General features: G+C 39.2%; 1 protein-coding gene and 1 long non-coding RNA gene across 38 annotated transcripts in view; one reads left to right on the top strand and one right to left on the bottom strand.

The window, feature by feature from the left end:
* Positions 1 to 19,682, top strand: part of ATRX (ATRX chromatin remodeler) — a 285,229-nt gene that overhangs the window by 45,763 nt on the left and 219,784 nt on the right. For 30 of the 37 annotated variants that reach the window (XM_015127717.3, XM_015127714.3, XM_077989460.1 and 27 more), the window contains exon 2: positions 18,872 to 18,984. The exons of the other annotated variants lie outside the window; for them this stretch is intronic. In XM_015127717.3, the coding sequence (XP_014983203.1) occupies positions 18,872 to 18,984 (113 nt within the window). The remainder of the gene's footprint in view (positions 1 to 18,871; positions 18,985 to 19,682) is intronic. 37 annotated transcript variants of the gene reach the window in all.
* Positions 1 to 19,682, bottom strand: part of LOC144338771 (uncharacterized) — a 102,718-nt gene that overhangs the window by 34,237 nt on the left and 48,799 nt on the right. The window lies entirely within an intron of this gene.

Raw genomic sequence — 19,682 nt, 5'->3', positions numbered from 1 at the left:
TTCTCCTTTGTTTGAAATTCTTGTGAAATACCTCCCAGGTCTTAGTCTTTGTGAGGATCAGGTTCTGCTTTCAATTGGATGTTTTAAGAATTCGTTTTAAGTCCGGGCGTGGTGGCTCACGCCTGTAATCCCAGCACTTTGGGAGGCCGAGGCGGGTGGATCATGAGGTCAGGAGATCGAGACCATGCTGGCCAACATGGTGGAACCCCGTGCCTATTAAGAATATAAAAATTAGCAGGGCGTGGTGGCGGGCGCCTGTAGTCCCAGCTACTCGGGAGGCTGAGGCAGGAGAATCGCTTGAACCCGGGAGGCAGAGGTTGCAGGGAGCCGAGATCACGCCATTGCACTCCAGCCTGGGCGACGGAGTGAGATGCCGTCTCAAAAAACACAAAAGAATTAGTTTTAAAATAATTTGTTTTTCTTATTATTAGCACCCTATATTTAGTTGCTGCTGTGCTTATTTGGATAGTGTGGTAAGCACAGTGCCTTAGGTATGAGAAATATAACTAGAGATCTCATAATTTTATGTGTTTATAAAGTGTTTTATTTAAAAATTAAGAAATAATTAGAAACTAGTGGATAAAGAAACTGATATATGTATATCCGATTATATATGTGATGGAATACTACTCAGCTGTAAGAACGAATGAATTAATGGCACTTGCAGTAACCTGGATGGGATTGGAGACTATTATTCTAAGTGAAGTAACTCAGGAATGGAAAACCAAACATTGTATGTTCTCACTTATAAGTAGGAGCTAAGCTATAAGGATGCAAAGGCGTAAGAACGACTCAGTGGCCTTTGGGGACTCAGAGGGAAAGGGTAGGAAGGGGGTGAGGGATAAAAGATTACAAATTGGGTTCATGTATACTGCTTGGGAGATGGGTGCAACAAAAATCTCAAAAATTACTACTAAAGAACTTACTCATGTAACCAGATACCACGTATTCCCCAAAAGCCTGTGGAAATAAAAAATAAAAAAAAATGCAAATGTAAATATGACAGTAACAAAGATGGCAAAGAACAAAGATGAAAAAGTAAGCGGTATTACCTAAAAGTACTTTTATGGACATCTTAGCTTATCCTTAGTCCATTTAACTATTGTTAGTTTTAGCCAGGAACATGCCTGTAATCCCAGCACCTTGGGAGGCTGAGGCAGGCAGACTACTTGAGACCAGGAGTTTGAGACCAGCCTGGCCAACATGGTGAAACCCGTCTCTACTGAAAATATAAAAATTAGCCGGGCGTGGAGGCGCATGCCTGTAATCCCAGCTACTTAGGAGGCTGAGGCAGGACAATCACTTGAACCTGGGAGGGGGAGGTTGCAGTGAGCCAAGATTGTGCCACTGAACTCCAGCATGGGCAACAGAGTGAGACTCTGTCTCCCCCTACCAAAAAAAAAAAAAAAAAAAAAAAAAACCAACAAAAAAGGTATTGTTAGTTTTTATGATTATCTACTTAGGGTAAGTACTTTTCTACTCATTAAATTCCATTAGTGACTGTGCCTTGATTTCCCTGAAAGGATGCAGTATAGTGTAGACTTTTGATTGGAGATAGACTTCCTGATTTTCCACTTAGTATTTAGAAGTGCAAATTATTATTATTATTATTATTATTACTATTATTTTGGAGACAGGGTGTCACTGTATCGCCTAGGCTGGAGTGCAGTGGCTTGATCCTGGCTCACTGTAGCCTTGACTTCCTAGGGTCAAGCGATCTTCCCACCTCAGCCTCCTGAGTATCTGGGACTACAGGCAGATGCCACCACACTGTCTAATTTAAAAAAATTCTGTAGAGATGGGACCTCACTATGTTGTTCAGGCTTGTCTCGAACTCTTGGGCTCCAATCATCCTCCCACCTCAGCCTCCCTAGGTGCTGGGATTACAGGTGTGAGCCACTGCACGCAGCCGGAAGTGCAAATTATTTAACTCCTTTATTTCATTCAGCAAATAAATGTCTTTCTGAGCCTCAGTTTCCTGTAATAAGGTTTTTATATGTTTTAAATCAGGTCAGTGTGCATTACATGTACATGTTAGAATTTGGTAAGGTTAGTAAGAAAACCAAAGACATGTGGACCCATTACAAAGAATTCCAGCATTTACCCTAAGAGATGCTTTTTCAGTGGTTGAAATTTGGTGGCATGGAGGAAATGTATATGGGCTTGTCTCACATTTGGGAGTAAAATTAAGGCATGAAATTTAAACAAAAAATAAAATTGTGGGTACATAGTCAGTGTATATATTTGTGGGATTTATGAGATTTTGAGACAGGCATGAAATGTGTACTGATCACATCATGTAAAATGGGCTATCCATCCCCTCAAGCATGTATCATTTGAGTTAAAAAATAATCCAGTTTTACTCTTTCAGGTATTAAAAAATGTACAATTAATTAATTTAATACAGTAAATACATTAATTAGATCTCAAACTCCTGACCTCACATGATTAATTGGATTAATTCATTTATTATTTATTGTATATACCCTGTTGTGCTATCAAATACTAGGCCTTTTGTTTTTTGTGTTTTTTTTTTGTTTTGTTTTGGGAGACAGAGTCTTTCCCTGTCGCCCAGGCTGGAGTGCAATGGCGCGATCTCGGCTCACTGCAACCTCCGCCTCCCGGGTTCAAATGATTGTCTTGCCTCAGCCTGCCGAGTAGCTGGGATTACAGGCGCCCACCACCACGCCCAGCTAATTTTTGTATTTTTAGTAGAGACAGGGTTTCACCATGTTGGCCAGGCTGGTCTCGAACTCCTGACCTCGTGGTCTGCCTGCCATGGCCTCCCAAAGTGCTGGGATTCCAGGTGTGAGCCACTGCACCTGGTCAAATACTAGGTCTTACTCATGCTTTCCAACTTTTTTTTTTTGTTCCCATTAAACGTCACCGCATCTTTACTCTTTTCAGCCTCTGGTAACCATCCTTCTACTCTGTATCTCCATGAGTTTAATTGCTTTGATTTTTAGATCCCACAAATAAGTGAGAATATGCAGTGTCGGTCTTTCTGTGCCTGGCTTATTTCACTTAGCATAATAACCTCTAGTTCCATCCATGTTGTTGCAAATGACAGGATCTCATTCTTTTTTATGGCTGAATAGTACTCCATTTTGTGTAAATAACCACGTTTTCTTTATCCATTCATCTCTTGATGGATGCTTAGGTTGCATCCAAATCTTGGCTATTGGGAACAGTGCTGTAATAAACATGGGAATGCAGGTATCCCTTTGATATGCTGATTTGCTTTCTTTCTGGTATATACCCAAGCAACTGGATTGCTGGATCATATGGTAGCTCAATTTTTAGTTTTTTAAGGAACCTCCAAACTGTTCTTCGTAGTGGTTGTCCTATTTCACGTTCCCGCCAACTGTGTACGAGGGTTTCCTTTTCTCTATATCATTGCCAACATTTGTTATTGCTTGTCTTTTGGATATAAGCCACTTTAACTGAGGTGAGATGATATGGTAGTTTTGATTTGCATTTCTCTGATGATCAGTGATGTAGAATGCTTTTTCGTATGCCTCTTTGCAATTTGTACGTCTTCTTTTGAGAAATGTGTATCCACATTTTTTGCCCATTTTTGATTGGATTATTAGATTTTTCTGTAGAGTTGTTTGAGCGCCTTACATATTCTGGTTATTAATCCCCTGTTAGATGGATAGTTTGCAAATACTTTCTCCCATTCTTTGGATTGTTTGTTCACTTTGTTGATTGTTTCCTTTGTTGTGCAAAAGCTTTTTAACTTGATGTGATCCCATTTGTCCATTTTTGTTTGGTTACCTGTGTTTGTAGGATATTGTTCAAGAAAATTTTACCCAGACTAATGGCCTAGAGAGTTTCCCTAATGTTTTCTTGTAGAGGATTCATAAATTGAAGTTTTAGATAAAAGTCTTTAATCCATTTTGATTTTATTTATGTATATAGCAAGAGATAGGAGTCTAGTTTCTTTCTTTTTTTTTTTTTTGAGATAGAGTTTCGGCTCTTGTTGCCCATACTGGAGTGCAATGGCACGGTCTCAGCTCACTGCAACCTCCGCCTTCCAGGTTCAAGCAATTCTCCTGCCTCAGCGTCCCGAGTAGCTGGGATTACAGGAGCCCACCACTATGCCCGTTTAATTTTTGTATTTTTAAATTTTTATTTATTTTTTATTATTATTTTTTGAAACGGAGTCTCATTCTGTCGCCCAGGCTGGAGTGCAGTGGTGCGATCTCAGCTCACTGCAGGCTCCACCTCCCGGGTTCACGCCATTCTCCTGCCTCAGCCTCCCGAGTAGCTGGGACTACAGGCGCCTGCCACCACGCCTGGCTAATTTTTTGTATTTTTAGTAGAGACAGGGTTTCACTGTAGCCAGGATGGTCTCAATCTCCTGACCTTGTGATCCGCCTGCCTTGGCCTTGGATTAAAGTGCTGGGATTATAGGCGTGAGTCACCACGCCTGGCTAATTTTTGTACTTTTAATAGAGACCAGATTTTGCCATGTTGGCCAGGCTGGCCTCGAACTCCTGACCTCAGGTGATCCGGCCATCTCGGCCTCCCAAAGTGCTGAGATTACAGGTATGAGCCACCGTACCTGGACTGGAGTTTAGTTTCATTCTTCTGTATATGGATATCCAGTTTTCCTGGCACCATTTATTTATTTATATTTATTTATTTTGTTTTTTTTGAGACAGTCTCATTCCATCACCCAGGCTGGAGTGCAGTGGTATGATATAGGCTCACTTCTACCTCCACCTCCTGGATTCAAGCAGTTCTCCTGCCTCAGCCTCCCGAGTAGCTGGGTTTACAGGCGTGTACCACCATGCCTGGCTAATTTTTATATTTTGAGTAGAGATGGGGTTTCACCATGTTGGCCAGGCTGATCTCGAACTCCTGACCTCAAATGATCCACCTGCCTCGGCCTCCCAAATTACTGGGATTACAGGCATGAGCCCCTGTGCCCGGCCAGCATCATTTAATTTTAATTAATTTATTTTTTTGAGAGTGAGTGTCACTGTGTTGCCCAGGCTGGAGTGCAGTGGTGCTATCTCATCTTACTGCAACCTCTGCCTCCTAGGTTCAAGTGATTCTCCTGCCTCAGCCTCCCAAGTAGCTGGGATTACAGGCGCCCACCATGATGCCCAGCTAATTTTTGTATTTTTAGTAGAGACGGGGTTTCACCATGTTGGCCAGACTGGTCTTGAACTCCTGACCTCAGGTGATCCTTCCGCTTTGGCCTCCCAAAGTGCTGGGATTACAGGTGTGAGCCACTGTGCCTGGCCCTGGCACCTTTTATTTTACTTTATTTTATTTTATTTATTTTTTTGAGAGTGAGTCTCACTGTGTCGCCCAGGCTGGAGTGCAGTGATGCTATCTCCCCTCACTGCAACCTCTGCCTCCTGGGTTCAAGTGATTCTTCTGCCTCAGCCTTCCAAGTAGCTGGGATTACAGGCGCCTGCCACCATGACTGGCTAATTTTTATATTTTTAGTGTAGATGGGGTTTCACCATGTTGGCGAGGCTGGTCTCAAACTCCTGACCTCAAGTGATCCGTCTGCTTTGGCCTTCCAAAGTTCTGGGATTACAGACGTGAGCCACTGTGACTGTCCCCCAGCATCATGTATTGAGCCTTTCTTTTCCCCAGTGTATGTTCTCGGCACCTTTGTAAAATAGAAAATGAGTTTACCGTAGATGTGTGGATTTGTTTCTCAGTTCTGTATTCTGTTCATTGGTTTATGTGTCTGCTTTTATGCCAGAGTCATGCTGTTTTGGTTACTATAACTCTGTGGTATAATTTGAAGTCTGATAATGTGATTCTTCATTTTGTTCTTTCTGCTTAGTATAGCTTTGGAAATTCTGGAACTTTTATGGTTCCATGTAAGTTTTAGGATTGTTTTTTCTATTTCTGTGAAGAATGTCATTGGCATTTTGATAGGGATTGCATTGAATCTGTAGATTGCTTTGGGTAGTATGGACATTTTAATAATATTGATTCTTCCAATCCATGAACATGGAATATCTTTCCATTTTTTGGTGTCTTCTTCAATTTTATTCAATTTCCTTTTCAGATTGGTCACTGTTGATATATAGAAATGCTGCTGATACTTGTATAGTGATTTTTTATACTGAGAGTTTACTGAATTTATCAGTTCTAATAGTTTTTTTGTAGAGTGTAGGTTTTTCTAAATATAAGATCATATAATCTGCAAATAAGGGTAATTTGAGTTCTTCCTTTCCCTTTATTTCTTTCTCTTGTCTAGTTGCTGTAGCTAGGATTTCCAGTAGTACTTTGTTGAGTAACTGCTGGAAGTGGGCATCCTTGTCATGATCTGGATCTTAGAGGAAAGGCATTGAGTTTTTCCCCTCAGTTTGATACTAGCTGTGGGTGTGTTGTATATGGCTTTTATTATGTTGAGGTATGTTCCTTCTAAGCCCATTTTTTTGAGGGTTTTTATCATGAAGGAATGTTGAATATTATCAAATGGTTTTTAAGCATCAATTGATAGAATATGGGTTTTGTACTTCATTCTGTTGATACGATGTATCACACTGATTTGCATATATTGATCCCCTCTTGCATCCAAGGGGTAAACTCCACTTGGTTATGATGAATGATCTTTTTAATGTATCTGGTTTGCTAGTATTTTGTTGAGGATGTTTGCACCAATATTTATCAGAGATATTGGCCTGTCATTTTCTTTTTTTGATGTGTTTTTGTCTGGTTTTGGTAACAGGGTAATACTGGCCTCACAGAATGTGTTTGGAAGTATTGCTTCCTTTTATTTTTTGGAATAGTTTGAGTAGGTATAGTATAGATGCAGGAATTTTCTCGGCCCCTTTGTTGGACTTGTGACAGGGGCAAATGTTTACTCAGCCTGCGGTGCTCAACCCCTTGTTGGCGAGTGCATGTGAGTGAGTGAGTCCGGGACCTGGCCGACTGGTCCGGGCACTGATACGGTAGCAAGCTCTGTGCAGGGACCACGGCAAGACCAGGCACAAGTGAGTGAGTGTGGGACCCGGCTGTTGTGGGCACAGCACCCAGGTTGATGGGGAAGGGGGTGGTGTCTGTGACCCCGAGGCCCCCAAGGTTGTATTAACAGTGCTCCTTTAGTTCTGCTGTCTGCCGACGGCTGTGTGTTAACAGCTCAGATGGCCTCTTGCCTTGTCATGTGGGGTGGCTGCCCTCTACTGGCAAGGGCAAAGGGCCGGTGTGACAGTCTTTTTTGGGTACCCACACTCAGTGTGTCCTGAGTTCTTGTCTGGTATCCAAGAAGAATGAGGTCGAGTGGACACTTGAAGGATGGTGAAGGTGAAGAATTTTATTGAGCGGTGGGAATGGCTCAGCGGAGAGGGGAGCTGGAGAGGGGACGGGAAGGGCTGATTTACCTGAAGTCCGGCCGTTTCTTCCCTAAGTCAAGCCATCTCCTTTGCCAAAGTTTGGCCATCTTTTCTCTGAAATTAAGCCATTTCTCTCCTCTATACCAACTGAATCTGGGGTCTTTATAGGCACAGGATGGGGACGGGGCAGGCTGTAGGAGTTTTGGAAAAGGCAGCATTCTATTGGTAAAGAGAAATTATTCAAACAGAACCAATCGGGAGAGAACAGACAAACAGGAATAGAAGTTTTCACTTTGGGCCTTGGGTTTCAGGCTTTTTGGCTTGAACGTGGAGTTTCACCAGGGACTGCCCCTGTCTTCCTAGAATTTCTCTGCCTCCTGCCCCTATCAGTATTAGATCTTCTTTAAATATTTGGTAGAATTCAGCAGTGAAGCCATCAGGTCCCAGGCTTTTATTTACTGGGAGAATTTTTGTTATGGCAACAATCTCATTGTTATAGTTGTGTTCAGGTTGTAGATTTGTTCATAGTTCAATCTTGGTAGGTTGTGTCTAGGAATTTGTCCATTTCTTCTAGGTTTTCCAATGCATTAGCATATAGTTTTTCATAGTAGCCAGGAATGAACTTTTTTATTTCTGTAGTATCGGTTGTAATTGTAATGTTTCCATTCTCATCTCTGATTTATATATTTGGATCTTCTCTTTTTTTCACTCTGGCCAAAGGTTTTTAAATCTTCTTTTAACTTTTACAAAAACCAACATTTTGTTTTATTGATATTTTGTATTGTTTTCTTTATTTCAGTTTCATTTGTTTTACTCTTATCTTTACTATTTCTTCTGATTTTGGAGTTGGTTTACTTTTGCTTTTCTTGTTCTTTAAGATGTGTTGTTAGGGTTTATTTGAAGTATTTCTTCTTTTTTGATGTAGGCACTTACAGCTATAAATTTCCCTTTTAGTAATGCTTTTGCTATATCCCATAAGTTTTGGTATGTTGTGTTTCAGTATCATTTGTTTCAATGAATTTTCCAATTTTCTTCTTAATTTCTGCATTGTCCTACTGATCATTCAGGAACATATTAATTTACATATATTTGTATATTTTTCAAAATTTCTCATTGATTTCTAGTTTTATTCTGTTATCAGAGGAGATGCTTGGTATTATTTCAGTATTTTAATATCTTAAGACTTGTTTTGTTACTTAATACATGTTCTGTCCTTGAGAATAATCCATGGGCTGAGGAGAAGAATGTGTATTCTGCAGCCCTTGGATGAAATGTTCTGTAAATATCTATTAGGTCCATTTGGTCTGTAATGCACATTAAGTCTGATGTTTCGTTGTTGGTTTTCTTAGGAAGGTCTGTCCAATGCTGAAAGTGGGATATTGAAGTCTCCAGGTATTATCATATTGGAGTCTGTCTCTCCCTTTTGCTCTAATAATACTTGCTTTATATATGTGAGTGCTCCAGTGTCGGGTGCATTTATATTTAAAATGGTTATGTCCTCTTGCTGAATTGACTGCTTTATCATTATATGGTGACCCTGTTTGGCTTTTCTTATAGTTTTTGTCTTGAAATCTATTTTGTCTTATGTAAGTATAGCCACTTCTGCACTTTTTTGGTTTCCATTGGCTTTGGAAAATATTTGTCATAATTATGTTTGATAAGGACACGTGTTAGGAAGTTTTCAACACTTAAGTGAGTAGTAAACTTGTAAGTAAAGCAGGTATGAATAGAATCTCTTGAATTAGTGAAAAGTCAAAATCGTTAATTACTGTTTAATTTAAAACTGAAGTTACAGGTATTAACAAATAACTGTATGCTTTATAATGTGTTTATTTTTCTGAGACAGTCTTGCTCTGTTGCCCAGGCTGGAGTGCGGTGGTGTGATCTTGGCTCAATGCAGCCTCCGCCTCCCAGGTTCAAGCAATTTTCATGCCTCAGCCTCCCGAGTAGCTGGGACTACAGGCATGCACGGGCACGCCCAGCTAAGTTTTTTGTATTTTAAGTAGAGATGGGATTTCACCATGTTGCCCAGGCTGGTCTCGAATTCCTGACCTTAAGTGATCCACCTGCCTTGGCCTCCCAAAGTGCTGGGATGCCGGGCCATATAATGTACTTTAAACATGACGATTTTGAAACTAGAAACATACGCACATGTGAGTATTTTCTTAAATGGAATTGAATTACCTTGAATAATCTTAGAAAAGTGATGTTTTAAATTTTGAATTAGTTTGAGTCATACATGTCTTTATCAAATTTTAAAGAAAAGTCTATGAATTAAAAAAGAAAATAAAAATTTTCCTGCATGAAAGCAATGAGTTTATTATGTACCAAAAAGGTAGAAGAAAAATATCTTCTGTAATACTAGCTAGATATTACTTACTATAGATATTTTGGGGTATATTTATTAGCAATATTTTAATTCAATTTTAAACATAATTGTTGTCATACATCATAGACAGTTTATAGCCTGCTGTTTTTGGTTAGCATTGTAGTATGAGCTATTTTCCATATTATTTGAACTTTTAAAATTTAATGGTTGGTATGATATTGTATGACTTGTTTGCATCCTTGTTCACCTAGTCTTTATTATACACTTTAATTGATTACAGTTTTTTTTTCTTCTGTATCTCACAGATAGATACCTTTGTTGAGTAAAGTTATTATGTAGAGATATTTTCTTTGGGCCGGATGCGGTGGCTCATGCCTATAATCCCAGCACTTTGGGAGGCTGAGGCAGGTGGATCATGAGGTCAGGAGTTCAAGACCAACCTGGCCAATATGGTGAAACCCCTTCTATACTAAAAATACAAAAATTAGCCGGGCATGGTGGTGCACGCCTGTAGTCCCAGCTACTCAGGAGGCTGAGGCAGGAAAATTGCTTGAACTCGGGAGGTGGAGAGGTTGCAGTGAGCCGAGATCGCACCACTGTACTCCAGCCTGGGTGACAGAGCAAGACTCCGATTCAAAAGAAAAAAAGGAATACTTTCTTTGTGTAGATAAAGAGAGATAGAATTACTAGATCAAAGTCTCTTGATGGTTTTTGCCAATTTGTTTTGTAAATGTACGTATCACCACAGGCTATCTATGAGAGTGTCTATTTCACGGGAACTTAGCCTACAATGAATAGTCATTTTACCTCTAAATATTTGATAAGTTAAAAAATACTATCACATTTAACACTTCATAGGCTTTAAGAAGTTGCAGTTTTATATTCATTTCTTCGTGCATTTTGTGTACTTTTTTTCACAAGTTTCTATAGGGAATGAGAGCAAAGTAATGTGTTTTTCATTATTTATTTTGCTAACCAAACATAATTTAATTACTGACCAAAAGGATGATCCTAATAACTTGGAATTATTTTCATGTAAAATGTCTATGATAGAGATAATTGAATTTAATAATGAAAAGAAGTATTACAGAAATTGGCTCATCAAACTGAGCTTGTTTTCTTTTTTTTTTTTTGAGACGGAGTCTCGCTCTGTAGCCCAGGCTGGAGTGCAGTGGCCGGATCTCAGCTCACTGCAAGCTCCGCCTCCCGGGTTCACGCCATTCTCCGGCCTCAGCCTCCCGAGTAGCTGGGACTACAGGCGCCCGCCACCTCGCCCGGCTAGTTTTTTGTATTTCTTAGTAGAGGCGGGGTTTCACCGTGTTAGCCAGGATGGTCTCGATCTCCTGACCTCGTGATCCGCCCGTCTCGGCCTCCCAAAGTGCTGGGATTACAGGCTTGAGCCACCGCGCCCGGCCTGAGCTTGTTTTCAGCTAATCCTTGTGCAAAGTGATAATGACTTTTTTTTTTTTTTTTTTTAAATAAAGATGGGGGCTCGCTATGTTGACCAGGCTGGTCTCGAACTCCTGGCCTCAAGTGATCCTCCTATCTCCACCTCTCAAATTGCTAGGATTATAGGCATGAGCCACCACACCTGGTTTAATAGTGGAATTTTTATTATACTTTTTGTGGATTCGAGGACAGGTGGCATTGTACATAACACATTCTACCATTAATTTTCCATCTTTCACCTTTCTCATTGTGCTTTCCTTCTCATCCCATTCCTGGTGTTGAACCAATGCATCATTTGTAAATTTGTAGACAGTCTGCCATAATCTGTTGTTTCTTCAGACTTCTTTTCCGGTTTATAAGAAGACTATTGTTTTAAAAGTACTCTCAATTTTTTATTTTTTATTTTTTATTATACTTTAAGTTCTGGGATATGTGAACAGAACGTGCAGGTTTGTTATATAAGTATACATGTGCTATGGTGGTTTGCTGCACCCATCAAACCATCATCTCCATTAGGTGTTTCTCCTAATGCTATCCTTCCCTTTGCCCCCAACCCCCTGACAGGCCCCAGTGTGTGATGTTCCCCTCCCCGTGCCCGTATGTTCTCATTGTTCAACTCCCACTTATGAGTGAGAACATGTGGGGTTTGGTTTTCTGTTCCTGTGTTAGTTTGCTGGGAATGATGGTTTCCGTCTTCATCCATGTCCCTGCAAAGGACATGAACTCATCCTTTTTTATGGCTCTGTAGTATTCCGTGGTGTGTAGGTGCCACGTTTCCTTTATCCAGTGTATAACTGATGGACATTTGGGTTGCTTCCAAGTCTTTGCTATTGTGAATAGTGCTATAGTAAACATATGTGTGCATGTGTCTTTATAGTAGAATGATTTATAATCCTTTGGGTATATACCCAGTAATGGGATTGCTGGGTCAAATGGTATTTCTAATTCTAGATCCTTGTGGAATTGTCACACCATCTTCCACAATGGTTGAACGAATTTATCCTCCCACCAACAGTGTAAAAGTGTTCCTATTTCTCCACATCCTCTCCAGCGTCTGTTGTTTCCTGACTTTTTAATGTTCGCCATTCTAATTGGCCTGAGATGTTATCTCATTGTGGTTTTGATTTGCATTTCTCTAATGACCAGTGATGATGAGCTGTTTTTCATGTTTGTTGGTCACATAAATGTCTTCTTTTGAGAAGTGTCTGCTCATATCCTTCACCCACTTTTTGATAGAGTTGTTTGTTTTTTTCCTGTAAATTTAAGTTCCTTGCAGATTCTGGATATCAGACCTTTGTCAGATGTATTAAAAAACACTAATAATGTTTTAAATTTCCCAATTCCTCATGGGTAAAAAAGCAGTCAAACATTGATGGTAATGATCGTGGGCCATAGTTTTGGTTTTGTTTTTTTTAAAGTGACATTAGGATTTAACATTGGTGTGAAACCTAGTCGTTTGTTTAGTTAGCTAACATCAGGATTTAGATTTATTTTTTTGACCCAGTTGCAGATAGGCAGATCAGATCTCATAGTCTGCCATCTGCATCAAGCTCCTGTTGTAGTTATGCGAATGTGAGACTGAAGGCTGAACCCAAGTTTCTCTAATGGAGATTTTTGTTTTTTTTATTATTATACTTGAAGTTCTAGGGTACATGTGCTGTCAACATGCAGGTTTGTTACATATGTATGCATGTGCCATGTTGCTGTGCTGTACCCATTAACTCGTCATTTACATTAGGTATATCTCCTAATGCTATCCCTCCCCCCTCCCTCTACCCCACGACAGACCCCGGTGTGTGATGTTCCCCTCCCTGTGTCCATGTGTTCTCATCGTTCAACTCCCACTTACGAGTGAGAACATGTGGTGTTTGGTTTTCTGTTCTTGTGATAGTTTGCTGAGAATGATGGTTTCCAGCTTCATCCATGTCCCTACAAAGGACATGAACTCATCCTTTTTTATGGCTGCATAGTATTCCATGGTGTATATGTGCCACATTTTCTTTATCCAGTCTATCATTGATGGACATTTGGATTGGTTCCAAGTCTTTGCCATTGTGAATAGTGCCACAGTAAACATACGTGTGCGTGTGTCTTTATAGTAGCATAATTTATAATCCTTTGGGTATATACCCAATAATGGGATGGCTGGATCAAATGTTATTTCTAGTTCTAGATCCTCGAGGAATTGCCACACTGTTTTCCACAATGGTTGAACTAATTTACAGTCCCACCAGCAGTGTAAAAGTGTTCCTGTTTCTCCACGTCCTCTCCAGCATCTGTTGTTGCCTGACTTTTTAATGATCACCATTCTCACTGGCGTGAGATGTTATCTCATTGTGGTTTTGATTTGCATTTCTCTAATGACCAGTGACGATGAGTTTTTGTTTCATATGTTTGTTGGCTGCATAAATGTCTTCTTTTGAGAAGTGTCTGTTCATATCCTTTGCCTACTTTTTGTTAGGGTTGTTTGTGTTTTTCTTGTAAATTTGTTTAAGTTCTTTGTAGATTCTGGATATTAGCCCTTTGTCAGATGCATAGATTGCAAAAATTTTCTCCCATTCTGTAGGTTGCCTGTTCACTCTGATTTTATATATGTATCTATTTTATATATATTATAGAAATTATGTTTTATTAATATATATATACACACACATACATATATATATATGTATATTTATTTGCTGTGCAGAAGCTCTTTAGTTTAATTAGATCCCATTTGTCAATTTTGGCTTTTGCTGCCATTGCTTTTGATATTTTAATCGTGAAGTCTTTGCCCATGCTTATGTCCTAAATGGTATTGCCTAGGTTTTCTTCCAGGGTTTCTATGGTTTTAGGTCTTACGTTTAAGTCTTTAATCCATCGTGAGTTGATTTTTGTTTAAGGTGTAAGGAAGGGGTCCAGCTTCAGTTTTCTGCATATGGCTAGCCAGTTTTCCAAACACCATTTATTATATAGGGAGTCCTTTCTCCATTGCTTGTTTTTGTCAGGTTTGTCAAAGATCAGATGGTTGTAGATGTGTAGTGTTATTTCTGAGGCCTCAGTTCTGTTCCAGTGGTCTATATATCTGTTTTGGTACCAGTACCATGCTGTTTTTGTTACTGTAGGCTTGCAGTATAGTTTGAAGTCAGGTAGCATCATGCCTCCAGCTTTGTTCTGTTTGCTTAGGATTGTCTTGACCCTGCAGGCTCCTTTTTGGTTCCATATGAAATTTAAAGTAGTTTGTTCCAATTCTGTGAATAAAGTCAGTGGTAGCTTGATGGGGATAGCATTGAATGTATACATTACTTTGGGCAGTATGGCCATTTTCATGATATTGATTCTTCCTATCCATGAGTATAGAATGTTTTTCCATTTGTGTCCTCTCTTATTTCCTTGAGCAGTAGTTTGTAGTTCTCCTGGAAGAGGTCCTTCATATCCCTTGTAAGTTGTATTCCTAGGTATTTTATTCTCTTTGTAGCAATTGTGAATGGGAGTTCACTCATGATTTGGCTCTCTGTTTGTCTGTTATTGGTGTATAAGAATACTTGTGGCCGGGCGCGGTGGCTCAAGCCTGTAATCCCAGCACTTTGGGAGGCCGAGACGGGCGGATCATGAGGTCAGGAGATCGAGAACATCCTGGCTAACACGGTGAAACCCCGTCTCTACTAAAAAATACAAAAAACTAGCCGGGCGAGGTGGCGGGCGCCTGTAGTCCCAGCTACTCGGGAGGCTGAGGCAGGAGAATGGCGTAAACCCAGGAGGCGAAGCTTGCAGTGAGCCGAGATCCGGCCACTGCACTCCAGCCAGGGCGACAGAGCAAGACTTCGTCTCAAAAAAAATAAAAAAGTATACTTGTGATTTTTGCACATTGATTTTGTATCCTGAGACTTTGCTGAAGTTGCTTATCAGCTTAAGGAGATTTTGGGCTGAGACAATGGGGTTTTCTAAATATACAATCATGTCATCTGCAAACAGAGACAATTTGACTTCCTCTTTTCCTGATTGAATACCCCTTATTTCTTTCTGTTGCCTTAATGCCCTGACCAGAACTTACAATATTGCTTTGAATAGGAGAGGTGAGAGAGGGCATCCTTGTCTTGTGCTGGTTTCCAAAGGGAATGCCTGCAGTTTTTGCCCATTCAGTATGATATTGGCTGTGGGTTTGTCATAAATAGCTCTTATTATTTTGAGATATGTTCCATTAATACCTAGTTTATTGAGAGTTTTTAGTATGAAGGGGTATTACATTTCACTGAAGGCCTTTTCTGCATCTATTGAGATAATCATGTGGTTTTTGTCATTGGTTCTGTTTGTGTGATGGATTATGTTTATTGATTTGCATATGTTGAACCAGCCATGTATCGCAGGGATGAAGCCGACTTGATCGTGGTGGATAAGCTTTTTGATATGCTGCTGGATTCGGTTTGCCAGTATTTTGTTGAGGATTTTCACATCGATGTTCATCAGAGGTATTGGCCTGAAATTTTCTTTATTTGTTTTGTCTCTGCCAGGTTTTGGTATCGGGATGATGATGGCCTCATAAAATGAGTTAGGGAGGATTCCCTCCTTTTCTATTGATTGGAATAGTTTCACAAGGAATGGTACCAGCTCCTCATTGTACCTCTGGTAGAATTTGGCTTTGAATCTGTCTGGTCCTGGACTTGTTTTGATTGGTAGACTATTAATTACTGCCTCAGCTTCAGAACTTTTTATTGGTGTATTCAGGGATTCAACTTCTTCCTTGTTTTGTCTTGGGAGGGTGTATATGTCCAGAAATTTATCCATTTCCTCTAGATTTTCTAGTTTATTTGCATAGAGGTGCTTATAGTATTCTCTGATGGTAGTTTGTATTTCTGTGGGATCAGTGGTGATATCCCCTTTATCATTTTTTATTGCGTCTATTTGATTCTTCTCTCTTTTGTTCTTTATTAGTCTGGATAGTGGTCTGTTTTGTTGATCTTCTCAAAAAATCAGCTCCTGAATTCATTGATATTTTGAAGGGTTTTTCCTGTCTCTGTCTCCTTCAATTCTTCTCTGATCTTAGTTATTTCTTGTCTTCTGCTAGCTTTTGAATTTGTTTGCTCTTGCTTCTCTAGTTCTTTTAATTGTGATGTTACGGTGTCGATTTTAAATGTTTCCTGCTTTCTCTTGTGGGCATTTAGTGCTATAAATTTTCCTCTACACACTGCTTTAAATGTGTCCCAGAGATTCTGGTATGTTGTATGTTTGTTCTCATTGGTTTCAAAGAACTTCTTTATTTCTGCCTTAATTTCGTTATTTACCTAGTAGTCATTCAGGAGCAAGTTGTTTAGTTTCCATGTAGTTGTGCGGTTTTGAACGAGTTTTTTAACCCTGAGTTCTAATTTGATTGCATTATAGTCTGAGAGACTGGTGTGATTTCTGTTCTTTTGCATTTGCTTAGGGGTATTTTACTTCTAATTATATGGTCAATTTTAGAATAAGTGCGATGAGGTGCTGATAAGAATATATGTTCTGTTGCTTTGGGGTTGAGAGTTCTCTTAGGTCTGCTTGGTCCAGAGGTGAGTTCAAGTCTTGTGTATCCTTGTTAATTTTCCGTCTTGTCCGTCTGTCTAATATTGACAGTGGAGTATTAAAGTCTCCCACTATTATTGTGTGGGAGTCTAAGTTTCTTTGTAGGTCTCTAAGAACTTGCTTTATGATTCTGGATGCTCCTGTATTGGGTACATGTATATTTGGGATAGTTAGCTCTTCTTGTTGCATTGATCCCTTTACCATTATGTAACATTCTTCTTTGTCTGTTTTGATCTTTGTTAGTTTAAAGTCTGTTTTATCAGAGACTAGAATTGTAACCCCTGGTTTTTTTTTTTTGCTTTCCATTTGCTTGGTAAATATTCCTCCATCCCTTTATTTTGAGCCTATGTATGTCTTTAATTTGTTTTTAAAATTATTATATCCATCCTACTGAGTATAAATTGGTTTCTTGTTGTGGTTTTGATTTGCATTTCCCTGATATGACTAATGATCTTGAGCATTTTTTCATGTGCTTATTGGTCGTTTGTATATATTCTTTTGAGAAATGTATATCTAAGTCTTTTACCCCTTTTAAAATTTGAGTTGTCTTTTTGTTGTTTAATTGTAAGAATTCTTTATGTATTCTGGTTACCAGACCCTCATGAGATATAGGATTTGAAAATCGTTTTCTCTCATTGTATTGATTGTCTTTTCACTTTCTTGATGGTGCCCCTTGACATGCAAAAGTTTTGACTTTTATTAAAAATGGTCCTGGGCATGGTTGCTCACACCTGTCATCCCAATGCTTTGGGAGGCTGAGGTGGGAGGATTTCTTGAGGCCAGGAGTTTCAGATCATCCTGGGCAACATAACTGGACCCCATCTCTACAAAAAATTAAAGAAAAAGTTTAGCTAAGAATATAGTTGTGTGCCACAATTCCTCAACTAAGAGCATAGGTGTGTGCCATAGGTACTCAAGATGCTGAGGCAGGAGGATCGCTTTAGCCCAAGAGTTTGAGGCCTCAGTGAGTCAAGGTCACGCCACTGTGCTCAAGCTTGTGTGACAGAGCAAGAGGCTAACTCTAAGGAAAAAAAATGGGGTAAACTTACACTTTCCTTATTTAAAGTTTTAACTCCTTAAAACCCTGTTGAATTACTGATACATCTATTATGTAACTTAAGAGTTGATGCTATAAAACTTAGTTAAGGAAATATTTCCCTGGGCGATGGAGCTCTTGCGAGTCCTCTTCTATGTTTTGTTCATCTTTATGCCAGTCAGTTATACAGTTCTTTTGTGTCAAGCAGAGGATAGAATAATAAACCAAAACACTGCTTAGGCCTTTCAGAGAGTAAGGTTCTGTAAATGTATTTGATAAATTACTGAATTATTTTTATTAAATGATGGAAAGGAAAATCTTGACCTCTCTTTTTCTGGGTGTTGGCTAGTATAAATCTTTCTTGAAGTGATAATCTACATCTATGTTTTGATTTCTAAGGATTTCCCAAATATAAGCTATATACAAGTGAGAGGAAATAATAACTTAGGTACCTAATGATAATATGACAAGATAAGTATAAGGATCAGCTATTTGTTGTGAAATAGGAATGGATATAATTTAAATATGAATACCTTTTTGCTGCTTAATCCCCCAAATTTTCTTTTGATTTCTTTTAAAATTCTTTTGTGGTAGGTAGGTTTATTGTTTGTTAAGAATTAACTTAAGGGTTGCATTTTTCTGATACATTTTTAAGTAACACAAAGTAACACAAAGTTTAACTTCTGTTTAAAAACAGCATATAGAGTACATTGAAAGACCTCAGTATTTTCGAAATGTTTAGTAAGTAATAGCAGTTTCCTTAAATGATATTTTAATCCTAGGTAAGTGTACAGGTAGGTTGTGTTACTCATATTTTATATCCTTAGTGAAATAAAATTCTTGTTTTTTTTTTTTGAGACCGTGTCTGACTCTGTTGCCTTGGCTAGAGTGCAGTGGCATGATCTCAGCTCGCTGCTACCTCTGCCTCACAGGGCTCAAGCCATCCTCCCACCTCAGCCTCCTGAGTAGCTGAGACCCACAGGCACGAGCCACCGTGCTCTATTATGAGCCACCACACCCAGCCTAAAATTCGTTTTCTTTAATATTTTTTCTTTCTACACCCACAGCTGTAACATTTCCCTTAGTTTTTGCTTTGAATGTGCATACTCTTACACGACTTACAGTATGGCTATATTTTCAGTTTGCTAGAGCTTTACAATTAATTTAAAACATGAAAGGCTAATTAAGGGAATTCTTTAAATTTTGTTTTAATAGTGAAAGCAAGTTGAATACATTGGTGCAGAAGCTTCATGACTTCCTTGCACACTCATCAGAAGAATCTGAAGAAACAAGTTCTCCTCCACGACTTGCAATGAATCAAAACACAGGTAAATTGAAAAAGAATGTGCTATACCTTCTAGTCTTTTTTCTATTTTTTTTTTTTTTTACACTTATGGAGGTAACCATTTATTTTATTCAGGGAGCAGCTTTTAGAAGATTACAGTTTGTGAAAAATGACAGATTAGCAAGCTTTATAGAAGTCCCTATTATGTATCTTAGCTATATCCGATATAGGAGATTTTAATTTTGGTGAGTATGACTATAGAAAGCTTAGAAAAGGATGCACTTATGGTTTTATTTGTAATGGAAATGTGTTATAGAATGGCTAGTCAATGTTGATGGTGAAAAAATAATATTAGAAGAGGCAGGAGTAGTACAGGAATGTTTTATCCTAGCAATTATTCATGTATTAGGAGTTAAATTTTTATTTTTATTTTTGTGATGGAGTCTCGCTCTGTCACCCAGGCTGGAGTACAATGGCATGATCTTGACTCACTGCAACTTCCGCCTCCTGGGCTCAAGCTGTTCTCTTGCCTCAGCCTCCTGAGTAGCTGGGATCACAGGCATCTGCCACCATGTCCGACTGATTTTTGTATTTTTAGTACAAGCTGGTCTGGAACTCAAGTGATCCGCCCTCACTGGCCTCCCAAAGTGCTAGGATAACAGGCATGAGCCATCGCACCCAACATAAGAGTTAAATTTTTATGTTGTTTGATAATATCCCTGAGTAGATTTGGTGTATTTA

Source organism: Macaca mulatta, chromosome X (assembly GCF_049350105.2).
Source record: "Macaca mulatta isolate MMU2019108-1 chromosome X, T2T-MMU8v2.0, whole genome shotgun sequence".
NCBI lineage: Eukaryota > Metazoa > Chordata > Mammalia > Primates > Cercopithecidae > Macaca > Macaca mulatta.
The sequence above is the reverse complement of the archived record's forward strand: the minus strand, read 5'-3'. Positions and strand labels throughout refer to the sequence as shown.